General features: G+C 38.0%; 1 protein-coding gene across 1 annotated transcript in view; it reads left to right on the forward strand.

Moving 5' to 3' along the window:
* arhgef25a (Rho guanine nucleotide exchange factor (GEF) 25a) overlaps positions 1-15,938 on the forward strand; it is a 135,322-nt gene that overhangs the window by 750 nt on the left and 118,634 nt on the right. Inside the window, exon 2 of the mRNA XM_017707953.2 lies at positions 3,759-3,894. Coding sequence (XP_017563442.2) covers positions 3,759-3,894 — 136 coding nt within the window. The remainder of the gene's footprint in view (positions 1-3,758; positions 3,895-15,938) is intronic.

Raw genomic sequence — 15,938 nt, forward strand, 5'->3', positions numbered from 1 at the left:
TGATGATGACTGAAACTTGATTGATTTTCCAGTCATTTCCTGATGATAAATGTGAATGTTAAGTAGTTTTATTGTTAACTGTTTATGCATTTTTTGCCATAGGCCACCTCACCATATCAGAGAAAGAGAACAGATGAATTACTATTGTTTTTTTAGGCATAATAAAAAATAAAGTCTTAATCTGGGCCATCTATGATCCGTCTGTCTTTGTTTTTGACATTATCATCTAATAAATGCTCATGAAAAGCATAACGATTCCAACAACCCACTTGGCATGACCACCCTGTCAATTCATGTCAGTGGACTGTCTTGAGCTGAAGCAAATGGACTGAAGTCTCACTATTTACAAACACATTCCAGAGATGAGATGAGAGTTCATGTTTGTATGTGTGTTTGCAGTAGTGTGTGATGGGGTTTGGGGAGATAAGGAGACAGAATTCTAAAACAAACACAAAAATGTTGAAAATACTCACTGTTTGTTGACAAGGACAGTAGGAAATTGAAAAAAAATGTATTCCATCAGAGGAATCATCAGTTGTACTGATTGAAAGTTTAGAATCTGCACTTTGGGCAGGATTTTTTGCTTTTTTATAATGTGCAATGAGGGCTAAATTAATTACTAATAATCCTATGGAACATTAATTATTTTTGGCCTTTACAGGGGTTACAGGGTATGCTTGTATAAAATGTTTCAGCATGTAAAATTGGCTTTCTGTTATCCATGTTTTCTATCACCATATAAAACATACATGTGGCTTCCTTCGCTGTGAATCTTCCTAGTCACCATGTGAGCTCATTCAGAGCCTAATTAGTGACACTACTGTTATCTAATTTATATTCTTTGTCATCTTCTTTTTATTTTTATTTATTTATTTATATACATTTTTTTATGCTAACTCGTCCCACAGTTTTCAAGATATTGACACCATTTTCCCATAACAGTGAATAGGGTGAAAAATTGTACATCCATCTATTGTACTTCTGCTAAACTAAAAACACTTTGTTTTGTGTACTGTCCCGAGCCCAAATGTAGTGTTGTTCTGACCCACACTCATCTGCTTATCATTTTTTTCTCATCCCTTGTTTGTCCTATAGACTCCCATTTATTTTGCCCCCCCCTGCCACAAGCCAATTAATTTCTTTGCTGGACAGCCAACAAACTGTATGTCTGCACTCTGCACTGCAAGCGCTCAAACTCAAACTCTCCGCAATCTTACTGACCTGCCCTCCTCTGTGTGTCATTTTTTCACCCCTCGTTCTTTTCATAGACTCCCATTCATTTTCACTAACACGTAGCTACCTTTTGGCAACTTCCTAGCAACAATGCCTTGCAAACCATGGCAACTGCCTAGCAACACCCTAGCAACTGCCTGTGATATAATAGCAACCTCCTAGCACCACCTTAGCAACCACCAGGGATACCATAGCAACCACCTAGCGACCACCTGGAGTATCATACCAAATGCCTAGCAACCCCTAAGCAACCACCTGGGATACCATAGCAACCACAAATCAACACCTTAGCAATTACGTGGGATAATATAGCAACCATCAAGCAACACCTCAGGAACCACCTGAAATTCCACAGCAGATACCTATCAATGTCCTAGCAACCATATAAAATACCATAGCAACCACCTGGCAACACCTTAGCAACCATTTTCAAATCGCTGTGTAATCATGCACTGTTCTCATTTGTATCTGTAAGCACTTAGTATTGATTGGGAAAGAGTAGAGCTCATCTAATGTGTTAGATACATAATGCCGCTAGTGACCTATATTCCTTTTCATGTGTTTGCATGTTCAAAAAGGTAGTTTGTGACACAAGCTAAATAAAAATCTACAATTGTTTGGCTTTGTCAGATTACGTTCTTTGCATATCAGACGATTGCAATGACAGTGAGAGCAGATTAAATGGCAGAAATTTCTAAGTTTATGCATTAACACAGTTACATCACACTTTTTCAGAGCAATAGAAAAATATGTGTAAAAAATATTTGTCAAAGAATCCACAGACAAACTAAGCTTAGATAGAGAGGAAATGGTGAAGTTTTGGTTCGGGGGATTAGACTGGGACTGGTTACTGTGACAAATGGTGGCGCTGGTGTCTCCTCAGGGCTGGAGAGGAATTTTGGATGTCTTACAAGCACAGGAAACAGAGTAGCACTGATGAAGACATCTCCCTATAAACAAACACACCACACAGGCCCAACTCCTCACCACAGCTGTCATGCTAGCGTCCCAGTGCAGTGACTTTCTGTCTGCCTGGGTTTCCTTCCAAGCAAAGGCAGCTTTCACTGCCTCAGAACCAGTAATACTCCATCAAAACAAATCATAAAATAGGAATGAATACAATACCGCTATTTTAATAGTTTTAAATAGCAAAAGGTGGACTAATATAGTTAATAAAAGTAAAAAAGAATGGAAAGCAGCAAACTAAGTGGGAGAGATTAGCACATTCTATGTGAAGCTTTTCCATCTCTGAATGACACATGGCCTGAGGACCTACTTCGAGGTCTGCAATAAAGTAGATTTAAAACGCTGCTATTATACACTTACAGTTCCACTCCCCTTGCCAGAATAAAGTCTGTTGAGGAAATTATTTGCACAAGGAATTTTAAGCTGTTGATTTTCAACATTTCAGTAGGAATATGTTATGATTTAAAGATGATCATAGCATTTATACTCATATTGTCATAAACTGGATCAGTAATAAATAAATTTGAATGCCAAAAAGTAAGATCCAAACTCGTAGTGCTTTAGTATCTCTCTGAAAATAACAAGATAGATACTCATTGAGTATCTAAGCAGCAAAAAACATCTAATGTTTATAACAACGCTGATATGGACCTGTTAATAAGTGTGTTTGCTGGATAGAGGTGTACTTGTGATACCTACAGATATTTGGGGCATGACTGATTCTGAACATTAGGGAACCCTAAGTGATGTCATGTTTAAGCCCACCTCATCGATTTTACTTTCAATGCAAAGATGAAAAATATTGAATACAACAGTGATTCTCTGAAAAAGTTTAATAAAACAAAAAGTTGCCTACATAGTGAGAAAATTGACTGGTAAACCTTGATTACACTCTTAAAAAGAGAGTTCTTTAAGGGTTCTTTAAGAAAGAGTAATGTTATATATAGAACCATGTTGATTTAAAGAACCATTTGAGCATTTAAATGGTTCTTTGCATTGTTAAATGGTGTTTCACTCTGGCTTAGCACCTGGTTCTTTAAAATGTTTTTGTAAATGGTTCTATATAGCACCAAAAATGGTTCCTGTCTGGAGAAACTTGGGAAAGTAGTACAAGGGTGAGTGTTAGGTGTAGGTTTTGAGTTAACTTTAAAGAGGATTTCAAATGATTTTTGAAAATTTCTGCAAGAATAAATGATTTAGATGTAAACAGAGAGTCAGAATTGGTCACAGTTGTGGTGATTAGAATCAGATGAATGAAGCCTCTAAAAACTACCTCACAAAAAAGTTCTGAATAGTCTGTCTGATGCCTGAGATGTTGTTTTTCGATACTTTGGAGATAAACTTTTGGTCTAATACATATATTTTTAAAAACCATGGCAAAGAGATGTACATGCAGGATTTTCTTTGGCTTTTTTCCAATTACCATTAGTTTAACATGATTCGCATTACATATGAAAACTATGAAGAAGTGTATTTTCACTGCATTTAATAGATATTAATTTCCCAGAATCTTCAGCCCTGGCAGACCTTTTTCATGCATTTATACGCTTGTGTTACAGAACACAGAGGGCAGTGAGGAGCCGGTGGTGGATGGGGAACAGAAAGCAGCAGGCCAGCCTCAGTGGGATCCAGAAGCCCTGGAATGGGAGCAGGCGTCTCAGGACAGCCCTGAGAGAGGGCAAAGAGACAAGGAAGGTAAGACTTGGAGGCCTTATTTGGTCGTGTTCGGCTTGACTTGGACAGTAGGTTTATTTCATACATCAAATCTTGACTGTGATCAAGTTTCCAGATTCAGCTGAGAACAGAGTGATGCAATGCTGTAGGCAACAGAAATAGCAAGGTTAATACGTACATAAGTCATGCATAAAGACCTTTTACTGACCTCTCACAAAACAGCTAACTTATTGGTTGTATAGAAAGTGCACACTCTGAGCACACTGTATCTGACAAAAAGCTCTTTGGTACGAAACAGTGGACAACCTTATGGCGGATTAATTTATAGGGCTGCTGAAACATATGAAGAGGGGCGCTAATTGTGGCTATTATAATGACAGTTTTAAAACACTGCCAGATGGAAGCAGTGTTTTTTTTTGTCACACTGCTGTAGTTGAGCTACAGATAGATATATAGAAAATTGAATAGGAAGTTTCAGTATTCAAATGCACATTGAAAGGAAGATAATTACAATTAGTGAAAAAACAATGTATTCAAAAGCATATGAACCTTAAAGAGTTACACTGGTTAGTTGTAGGTTTTTTAGTCTATTAACTATTAAAGGAGAGTTCCACCAATTGCTGAATTTCTGCATAATTCACTGGTTGAATGGTTGAGAATCTTACCAGTACCTTTACAGATAGGAACCAGGAATCGCAATGTGTACACAGTATTGACAAATTATTTACTATCCATAATGACTGGTGAACCTACATGGGTAAAAAATGAAATGTTAGATTTCCTTAAAAATTTTATGTCAAGTGGTTTCGTGTATGTTTAGTAACTTCTAAGATACTTGATTGAGAAATATGTACTTATAAAATTCAACACTGAGTAGTACTCCCAACATTCAACTTAATATTGTTATATTCTACTAAATGGGTGTCAGCTAATATTTTGATTTTGTGTCTCTGTGTCTGAGCTTATGGACAACCACACTCTTCGGCTGTTTGCTAAAGTCCACACAGGAGTGCAGGTTTTTGTGGCTTTGCATCTTTATTTGATCGAGTTGGTTTCACATTGCAGTGGCTAAAGTGGACCAAATTACACATGGCCTCACTCTTTTACCCTCTTTGGATGAGTAAAATGGTCGTCTCTTTCACTCGTCATTCATTGTGATGCTGGCCAACATTGGCATCTGTTAGCTGACAAAACAGAATTGTCAGAATGACAGAATTGTCCTTCTTAAGTGTGTACCTTGATACAGGCAGTTCTCTTAGTGACCAATAGGAGCAGAGGTACATTCATTTGACTGACAGTCCAAATAAACACATGGGCCTGCAATGTTTGTGTGCTGCCAAATATTTACAAATGTATCCAGTCACTATTAGCATGCTTTGTGTGCCCAAATGGAATTATAATAGTTTCAGTTTGGGCCAAAAGGCATTATCAAATTCATATCAGATGTGTAGCCATGCATGTGGCAGATCCGATTTTAATACAGTTAATACCTGATGCCTGACTTTAGCTGCAGATTTTCAGAGGTCCAGCAGGCAAATCCCACAATCAAGGCCTAATCCGTATGTTTTGCTTTGCTTGCCAACCTGGTGGTGTGGGGTGAGAATCCGCTGCGCGGCGATAAACGAAGGTAGCATGGCTGTTATCAGATTGGATTTGTTACAGTGGCAAGCTGGAGGTTAATGAACCACACCCTGTAAACTGCCCTGCCCGGGCTGATAATCAGAGCAGCCTAATCAAACCAAGGAAAGGATGTGGGCCCCTGCTAATGTTCCATGCTGAAATCTAGATGAGCTGCCTGCCCAGAGCAACATCCAGATGCATGGGAGAACCATGGAGGCACAGCTTGCTCCAGAGTCAGAAAAAAAAAACAAACCTCAAAAAGCGATTGCAGCCGTAGTTATTTTGCCTAGGAAAGCTTTGCGTGCATTCACATTTTCCTTGAGTGCACTGGAACAAAAGGAGCTTTGTAACTTCACTGGGGGAACTGGGGTCTGGGGTTTGCACCATATGGCGGGATGGCAGGCTGTTATGCAGAACGATGCATTTAAGAGAGCGAGGAGTCTGTTGAAGATGTTTGTTTCGAGCGAGACCACTTAGATGGATTGCACTGCCAAAGCTCTACCTTCCAAATATTGGCTTATCTAATGGCATGAGGCAGCCTGAGTGCTATGAGCTTTATTGTATTGTTAGCACTGTCTTCTGCTGATGTTTGCTGACCTGCTTCCTCCACACGTTCATTATACTGGCTTATATAGGGTCAAATTTCTCAAAGCTCTGCTGAAGTAGGAGATTTTAATAGCTGATAACTCTATAATGGTTACCAAACTGTGCCTACTTTAGCTAGGAAAGATCTTGGCATAAAGAAGTCCACCTCACTTATGTTAATGCAATTTGAGTGACCCATCAATATGATTTGAAAGGGTTGGAGTGGTCTTTCCATGCTTTACTGGGGGAGGAGGCCCCAGCTCCAGTTACTAAAGAGGAAAAGAAAGAGAGAGAGAGAAAGAGAGAGAGAGAGAGAGAGGGATGGATAGAGGCATAGGAGATCACCCATCTGTTACAGATTAGGAACAAGATGCCTTCTAGTGGCTTCAGTGGAATCACAGGACTGTGCCAGCATTTCCCTAAATCACAAGCAGACACTGCAATTTGCAGTGAGGCTCTACCCCTTGTCCTACCCCCATTTTTGCCTCTTTGCCCCTACACCCTGCCTAAAAGCAGGGGGGAACTCTTGGGGGCCCTCGGAAGCTTCAGAGAAAGCCTACTGATTTCTGGGAACTAAATAATACTTGAATATATTTTCATTTTGTGATGTGGAGCGATGAGGTGGACACACGTGTTGAGTTAAGCGAGTTTTATTGAGGGCAAATCCAGGGTCACACATGACAAAAGAACACAGGCAAAAGACAATGGTGGCAAGAAGAACAAAAACACTGAAACACACAGTCCTTCAGCACACGCAGGCAGCACATCAAACAAGCATACAAAGACCAACAACCACAAGGGGCAAACACAGGGCTTAAATACAAGAGGGCTAACAAGGGATAACAGGACACACGTTGAAACACAGGTGGGAACCATCAGGGGCGGGGTCTGAAAACAAGGGGGCCGAACTCAAACACAACAAACGCACATGGAAGATAAACAAAAAATTAAACAAAAAGCACATGGAGGAGTGGGAGGAGCCAATCGTGACACATTTAAAAGACTCATCATGCTTCTTGCATTTAAACTCTATAAGAATTATAGTAATGCCTTATTGAATTGTTAAACTTTAATTGGAAACAAAAGGATTGTGATCCTGAAATGTCCAAATGAAAATTGTCCAATCAGAATTTCTTTCTCAGTGGTATCTAGGTAGATACAGCCAAACAAGCTTTCCTATTGGTTAGGACCTTACATACTGAACTGACAGTCTCATAAAATTAGAGTAGCTACCAGCTTAATTAAACATTGACAGAGGAATCAGCCATTTCAAATATGTTTTGATTTCCAGTGCGTCGGACCAATTTCATGAGAAAAACTTTGCTGGAATTCTAGCTACATCACTGACTGTGAATACGAGTTATAGCCTAACCAGGTTAGAGCAGAGACCTTATAAAGGAGAAAGCAGTTCACTTTTCAGAAATTGAATGGGAAAGCTCAATATTACATCTGTTTATAAGGAAGTTCTGCCCTTCGATAAAAAGGGCCAACCGGCTTGCTGGTAAAGCCATAAATAGGAAAAGCTCCACCTTGTTGTGAAAACATGCTGAAGCACAGTGTCCAGAAGAACCTGCACTTTTGTGATTCATGTTTCTGAAATGTTACTGTGGCTTTAGTTAAGGGTTTATAGGTCTGTCCTATTCAAACAGCCAAGAGAGATTGTAGGACTGGGAGAAACAGCCTAGGGGCATTGCCAAGGTAGTCACTGAGTGGACAGACTTTCCTACAAGGACTTGAGTTCCAGTCAGATGTTAGAAATTGAAAACAGCAGCAGCAGATCTATGTCAGAGCTCTTTATTGAAGGAATCACTGTAAAACTGTTACAAGGTAAAATATTTGAACTTCATCAAGTGTGCTGGCAGAAATTAAAATGGGGATTTATTTTTTTATTTTTTTTATTTATTCATTTTTATTTTTTTTACAGAGTTTTGAGTTTTTGGCCTGTACTGAAGACCAAGCTCTGAAAGTCATGGTTCAGCACTGCCTAAAAGGATTCTATGGGTTCTTCTGTGTTTTTCGACCTAATGTTTATTTGCTAATGTTTAAATCTGTAGTGTATGGTCACTTCTCGCAAACTGTTTTTAGTGAAAAACATACAGCTCAAACATGTTGACTCGGAACACACCGCCCATTCACTTCAATTATAAGTCCATCCATTTCACGTCTTGAGCTTTCAGTTTTTCTTGTCCTTTTGCAAAGTATCAGGTAAAAAACATTGAAATTATCTCTCTTTAGTCTTCTTTAAGGAAAAACGCTTAACTGATATAGAGCCTTAACATTATATGGAGGTTCCCTAAACTTTAAAAAGTTTCTTAACACCTGCGTGTCCCTTTTACAAAAAGGTTCTTAAAGACTGTCTGTTGTTTGGGATCTGAAGGTGTCTTCTACAGTACTGCTCCGAACAATTTTTGGCGTCTTTATTTTTAGGAATGATTGTCTGTGGTAAACAATTGTATATTACAGATACAGCTGATAAAGATGAACAACATTGGAATACTCCCTTGAAGGACCATCATTTGATAGATTCCTTTTTAGCCAAAGGTGGTTCTTCTATGGCATTGCCTTAAGGAACTTTATTTTGAAGTGTGCATGGCCTTCCATTCTGCTTCCCTCATCATCCCCTTGCAGTTCTTTTGATACCTGATCATATTTCTTTCTCAAATCCTCATGCTGCACTCAGCAAGCTCTATGGCCCACCCACGATCAGCTTTAGCTAAGGGCCTCAAGTCCAGATCGAGTCATTTACCAGCTCTCTTGCTCTTTCATAACCAGCCTGCAAGTGACTGCATGGATGATAGCCGATCTTTTCTATGTTGTCTTTGTCGGTGTGGAGAGCTTAGAAACACAACAACAGGAAGCAGCAAGTGCTCAATTACAGAGGTGGACTGTTCCACCTACAGTTTCCTAAGAATCATAAGCCTTGCAGCAGGGGCATGAATAAGACTGGAACGGAAAGGGGTGCAGAACTTTGTGCTAACAAAACTGAAGTGACCGTACTTTAACCCCTTTAACCCGAAAATGATTACTCACATATTAACCCCTCAAAAGCCAGGCTTATTGCATCCTAAAGCTTATTATTCAGGAAAACAGTGCAAAAATGGGTGAGTTTTTTTTAAGTTACAGATGTGTGTTATAATAGCATTGCCATTTGAGAGGTCAATCCTAAGATTCATAGCTGTTTTTATGTGTAGCAAAAAAAGGAGTGACATTTTCAGTTTATTGGAACATTCAACAATATAAATATACAACATTTGAAGCAAAAGCTGTGCTTATAGTGTCCCAATCTACACACTAGCCACAAGCTAACATGCTAGTCACACTATAACAGTACAATACCATTGGGAAATGCTCAGAGATTTGGAGATGTCTGTAATTTTTTATTTTTTATTTAATGAAATTATTATGTTTGTTTTGACAGTATTGTACTAAAGCTCTTATTTCATTGTAAAGTTCTGGTTGGAAGTGAGTCAGATGTTATTGAGTCATGGCAAAACTGATACATACCAGGTATGTTCATGTTTAATCTTACCACTAATGGACTACTAGAATCCCATAGGGGTGATAGCAGAAATTAGCATTGGGATTTTTTTCTTGGTTGTTGCGTTTTGACAGTCAATAGCCCTAAAAAGGCCTAGCTCTAATAGTTAGGGTTATTCCACATTTTTCACTGTTTTGACATTTGTAGCTCAAACTAAATTTTAAATACTTACTACCATATGATATGGTACAATTTCATACGTTCTAATGTTGCATACCTAGTTTCAACTACAGAGCCTAGCTACTTTTCACAATCATTGTATGCTGATGCTATAGCATATTGAGCTGTGATAGCAGGCACACACTGACAGTGGATGCTGCCATTCTTCAGCAGCATGAGTGGTTTTAGGTCTAATTCAGGTTAAACTAAAGATCTCTTCTTCTACACATACTCTACTTTAAATACAAACATGTGCTCATTTGTTAGTTAGAATTCACATTTTCTACAGAATTGTTTTTTTTAATAAACTAAAAGTTTCCCATTTAACAATACCATTCAGGCCTGGTCAGGTTGTGTCTCAAAGCCATGAGTACAGGTCAGACTTCAGTTTTTATTTCTATGCAGACCACTAGTCATACAGGCCATTAAGGTTTAAGAGCCAACTCATTTGTTTCCCTGTGCTTTTATGCTCTTTATTGTTCTACTAAAACCCATTTCAATGGTTCCAACCTTTATTTCCCCTAAATCTGTAAAACTCCTTTGTAGAATTGCATTCTTTCATGTGTGAATCTTTTCAAAAGCTGTTTAGCACTTTACTAGATTTTTATACAAGAGAGCAGGGGTATAAAGTGTGGCAATTTTGGTGCAGGTCCTGGAATTACAGCTGCGTTTGGACTTTATCATCTGTAGTTTTTACTGGTGAAGAGGGTTGTGGGACTCCACAGGGTTCTGTAGCTTTCTGCCCTTGAGGAGATACATGGTGAATCTTTGCATGTCCCACTTTTTCCATTAGAGTTTCTTGTATGTAATCTGTTGCTGCCTTCTAATAATTCTTTTTCATGACTAACAACCTTGGCAGTGTGGTTACGTATTATGCTGAGAATCGATGTTCTTTTCCATTTCTTTTCCATCCTTTTCATGTGAACAAGATTAAAAACGTATTGTCATTGCTTTCAGCAGAACTTTGTGGTTTGGAAATAAGCTTTAAGGAGGGGAAAAAAATCTTTCTGTGCTTAATGTTTTAACCTAATCTCTTAAAAAAAAAAACCCAAACATGTCAGTGTTTAAATTGACTTTCAAGAATTATACTACTACCAGGAAAGTTAGCAAGAATGTAAGAAATAGAAGCAGTAAGTAGTTTGTAGTCTTTTTCTTTGGAATTACATGCAGTGATCACATTATTGATCGAAACAGACGTCATATGCTGGCCCCTATTGGTCCTTCAAGGGAAATTTGTCATTTTGTTGCCTAACTATGACTAGTCTGGAAGCAGCAGAGCAGCACCACTTGTGCCAATCCTCTAAATCATCTGCTGAGTTTTATGTCACTGTGCACCAGCAGGCAGGGAAAAATAATATCATCCAATAATATTCATTTTAATTTTGCCTCCCACCAAACCTTGACACCCCAACCTATCACTGAACAAAAACATGAGCTCAAAGACCCCACAATTCTGTGGAACTTGGAAATACATCACAATATGAGAGGACATTTTATGATTTAAGTTCATGCTGACTTTAAGACACAGAGGCAACCGTGTCAATACCTTTGAACAACGTTGAATCATTCTCCTCATATTCTGTAGTACCCTTTATTCCTTTAATGAGGTTCTTCACACTCACCCAGGAATGTGAATTTATTGTTTTGCTATACATTTAATTTACACAGTATAATCTTTTGTATTGTCACTGCCAAAACAAAAGCTTTTATCTCCAAAGAAGTCATTTTACAGGAGAATATAAATTTGTATAAAAAGGTTAAATTCTCTGTAATTTTGGACCTTTCTTATTAATTCATTTGTTGTGAAATTTTGTGACATTACAGGTACAACATTTTGTACTGACAGCAAAGGTGTGCAATTATGTAATAATTTACAGTTAGTTACATGATGAATTACGTTTACATTCATGGTAAATATTTGCGTTCTGTATTCACAGATTCGAGTCTGCGCTTCTGACTTTTTTCTAGTTGTTTCAGTGTTTAAAAAATGACATAAATGTGGCAAAAATTTCAACAAAATGCTTTATTTCTATAAAGAGCAACTGTACGCAAAACAAAACTTTTACTCAGATTCAAATCAATATAAAATATCTCCTCTTCTGCTCTACTCCAAAAACAAATGTGGTCAATTAAAAGTTTAGAATTCACACTTTCTAAAGAATTGGTTTGTTTCAATGAGCCATGAGTGATAAATAATGAAATGTAGGAAGACAGACTTTAAGGTGTAAATACTATGGGGGATTGGTGTAAAAGTTTGGTATTTATGGCGCATTTTATGGTCAGCATGGTCCTGTTCTACACATCTTCTCTTTAAAAACCAGCTGCGGGAATTTGCAGTATGGCCTCCCGGGGGAGCGGCGGGTTTAGCCAGGCTTGACCTTAAAAGGGCCTCGCTACCACAGCCCTGAAGCTGGCCTGCTCTGCCGGACCTGGATGTGTCACGTTTTCACAACGTGCGAGTGTGTATGTGATTAAGCATGTGTAATATTGCTATTTTAGTGGTCATCAGAGGATGATTAGGCCATAAACTGTGACAAGGACAGCCAAGTTGCTGTTATCTACACACCCACTTTGCTGTCCACATCAGAGCACTGTTAGAGATCTAAACTATATGTCAGTATGAAAGAAAGGAAAAAAAATAGATTTTGATGATAACCATGCACAAGCAGTGAGAGTGTATACAAATCAGGTCAAAGTCCAAACTTTTAGGATTGAAAATAAACTGAGGTTGTCATGGAGAGCAGAAAGGCTCTCAGGTCAGCGCTTGTGAGTAGATGACAATTTGATGGACTGCTGGCCTCGGCACCACTGCTCCAGGCCGCAAGCCAAAACAGACACCATGAAACGTCAGCTGTAAAACACTCAGACAGATGAGCCTGCGTCACAAGCACCATAAAGCCCTACTGTTCCTTTGATCTCTTATTGTATAGTTTTTGTAAAGGGCATGTTGATATAATCACAACTCTTGTTCCTTTTCAGCTATGCCAGCAACCAGTTTATATATATGTATATATAGTATAGCTGATAAAGAATGTCTGTCTGAAATATCCTGTGTTTCTACATTTATTGGTTTTATCTCTACATTTACGGTATTATGCAAAAGTGTGAGACCACTACCCATTTATTTAACTTCCAGTCAGAACAGCCATTAAGTTATTAATGTTTCAGAAGATGTTTCTGAGGAGATTAGATATGATAGAAGCCACCTGCCGGGTATTCAAGAATAAAAGAGACAGCAAAAGAGACTCCTAACAACCGTGCAAGACCTGGTGGACCTTCAAACCACCATTGCATGAACTGTATTTAAAGATTTTTGAAAGACAGAAGAAAGTCGAGTTTCACTCTTGCTTTAGATCTGAGCAAAGGTGTTTCTATCTATTCTTCCATTCAATGCTATGAATCTAAAAGGATGTGTAGCTATCAAGAGGCCCTGTCTGAGAAAAATAAACTGTAAATCATGTAAAGGAGCTGCTGGTGTTCTCAGAACAGTGGAGAAGCAGAAAACGCAACCAACTTCTAAGAATGAACTTTGGAAGTGTGTGTGCAAATTTCCTTGAAAAACTGAAACCAAGCCTTCTGTAAAGAATGGAAACTGTAACAAAGGCAAAAATTGGACACACAGAAAAATATGATACTATGTTAAATTGTTGAAGCTTCTACGTAATATTCTATTAAATATGTCTTGTTTTAATACTAAAAAATTAATAACATATACCTACTGTAAATATAAATGTGTTTACATTAACATTGTTAGTATGCACTTTTTAGGTACCCACTTTAGTGCCCCAAACTTTTAGGATCATAAGGTTAGAGCCTGATCTGTTTCCATACATAATTCATTTTAACCTTGCTCTAGCCCTTCATAGTGGTCAGAGTTTCTGATCACATAACTGCTCTTGACTGGACATTTTTGCAGACCATTAATGAACGAGCAGTGACATTGACGTGTAAAAAAGAAAACAACAGCAACAACAAAAAACCAGCAACACTGCTGTGACAGCCATTACCATACCACTACCTTGGTTACTTTTCAAATAATATCTTGTCAGTGGCAGCAAAGCCATCAGAAACTGACCAATCAAGAACAAATAATATGGGTAGGCTACAGTCTTTAACTGAGCTTTCTAGTGCAATGATAACATTAGCGTACTTTAAGTGACCAGTGGCCAGTGGGTGGAAGAATAAATGATGTAATTTGTGTAAAATGATGTAAAAATGATGTAATGATGTAAATGTACAAAGAAGATGGCCAGTGGGTGGAAGAATAAAGCAGCCAATACAGTTATAAAGCACAAAGCAGACTTTTTAAATGGTGAGTGTATATGCATAGTAGCTTATATTTACTTGCTTGGAAACAGACCTGATTCAACTCATTATTCAGTTTAGTCAGTGTGCTAGAGTGGGGAAATCATCAAACAGTGCAGGAATCCCTTTAGTGTAGACATTTTAGAGTGACTAGTAGCATATGTATATAATAGTGACAGTTGTGTAAGATGTAGCACAGTGCTGCATAATCCAGTGGAACAGTTAGCAGGGCCTGGGCTGTGTCTTCAACTGTGTCTTCTCCACACATTGTTCCAGAGGACACAGCCAAGGCCCTGTGATTAACTGACCATTTGGCAGTGACCCTTTGATCCAGGGCAGTCAGAGTGGAAAGCTTGGTGTCTTGTGACACTGACCAGGTGTGATCCTCATAGGCCACACAGTTCATGACACTGCACCTCAGGACCTGAAAGACCCAAGAATTTGCATCTGGAGCCAGAAAGAATGGGAATAAAACAAAAGAGAAGTATAAAGGGGTAGTATAGCTTAAACCTAATATTTAATGTGTTTTTGTCATGTTATGTAGTATTCTGTCTCTCAGCCTTATTAGTTTGAACTCAGTCAGAACTCATGATTTTGTATCCTTTTTGCCTAATTCTCTCACTACGATACCCAGCATGCATTATGCAATTACATCATACAACCATTGAGAACACTAATACACTAAAACACTAATATAGTTGAATGCAAAAGCTTAAATACATGTTAAGTTGATTTTCTGCATGAAAATAAATGTAAATATGGCATTTTTTGCAAATTGTAAAGCACAATTTATATTTATTTGCTTTAGCATACTGGAAAAAAATGCAATATAACTTTTGTTCTGGCCACATATAATATAATGTTAATGTTTTTTATATGTGCAAAAGTGTGTTTTCTGTAGAGGATGTGTTACATTATTTTTCACTTAGATTATAAACAAGACTTTAAACAAGACCAGGAGTGCCAAAACTTTTGCATGCAATTGTAAACACAGATTTGATTTTCAGCTTTCTAGCGAAAAACAACAGTCAGCTCGGTTCCTTTTACAGTAGCCAGCCAAGTGAAGAAAAAAACATGTCAAACAGCCCATCTTTAAGTATCTGAGCCACTTGTAGTTTTCCAAAAGTTCCTTCTACCTTTAAGGTACATCATCGCAAGGGCATTAAACTCGAATATCTCACTGTAGAGACTCTTGTGGCCCCACTGTGGGAAGTGAGGAGGTATGTTTACCACAGATGTAGACATAGATTAACTTCTCGTTTTGGACAGAATTTCACTTTGTTCAGAATTAATGTAACATTTACAGTTCAATTCAGGTTTATTAGGATACTTGTACTTAGTACAGTGTTACCAAAACAAAGTAGTGGTTTACAAGTGACCAAAATCATTAGAAGAAGTAGCTGTAGAGTTAAAAACAATAATACAATAATGATAATAATATGCAAACAAACAAGATATATGTGACTTTTTACATATAGGGATATTGATGAGCGTCAATGGGGAGTAGGAGTGGACCATTTGCTAACCACTATCTCTCTAGAAGTGGCATGTTTATGTATATTTTCAGCAGAAGATGCTGTGTGCCCCTCACCAATGATATTTTTTTTTGTATTGCGTCAATTTTTCAAAATTTGAGATTTGTTTTTTCAGTTCACTTTATATTTCCTCGTGTTGATTTAATTGTATTTTAGATATAAATAGATATATAATACTTTGGATAAGATGTAAATAAAGCCATTCAAAATGTTTAGATGTGATAGGTTACGCTCTAACAAAGCTTACCAAATCAGAATTGTTCACAGTGGTGGTGATAGGAACCAGACATGGACATAGAATGCCTCTAAAAGCTGCCTCACAG

The sequence above is a fragment of the Pygocentrus nattereri genome, chromosome 9 (genome assembly GCF_015220715.1).
Source record: "Pygocentrus nattereri isolate fPygNat1 chromosome 9, fPygNat1.pri, whole genome shotgun sequence".
NCBI classification, from domain to species: domain Eukaryota; kingdom Metazoa; phylum Chordata; class Actinopteri; order Characiformes; family Serrasalmidae; genus Pygocentrus; species Pygocentrus nattereri.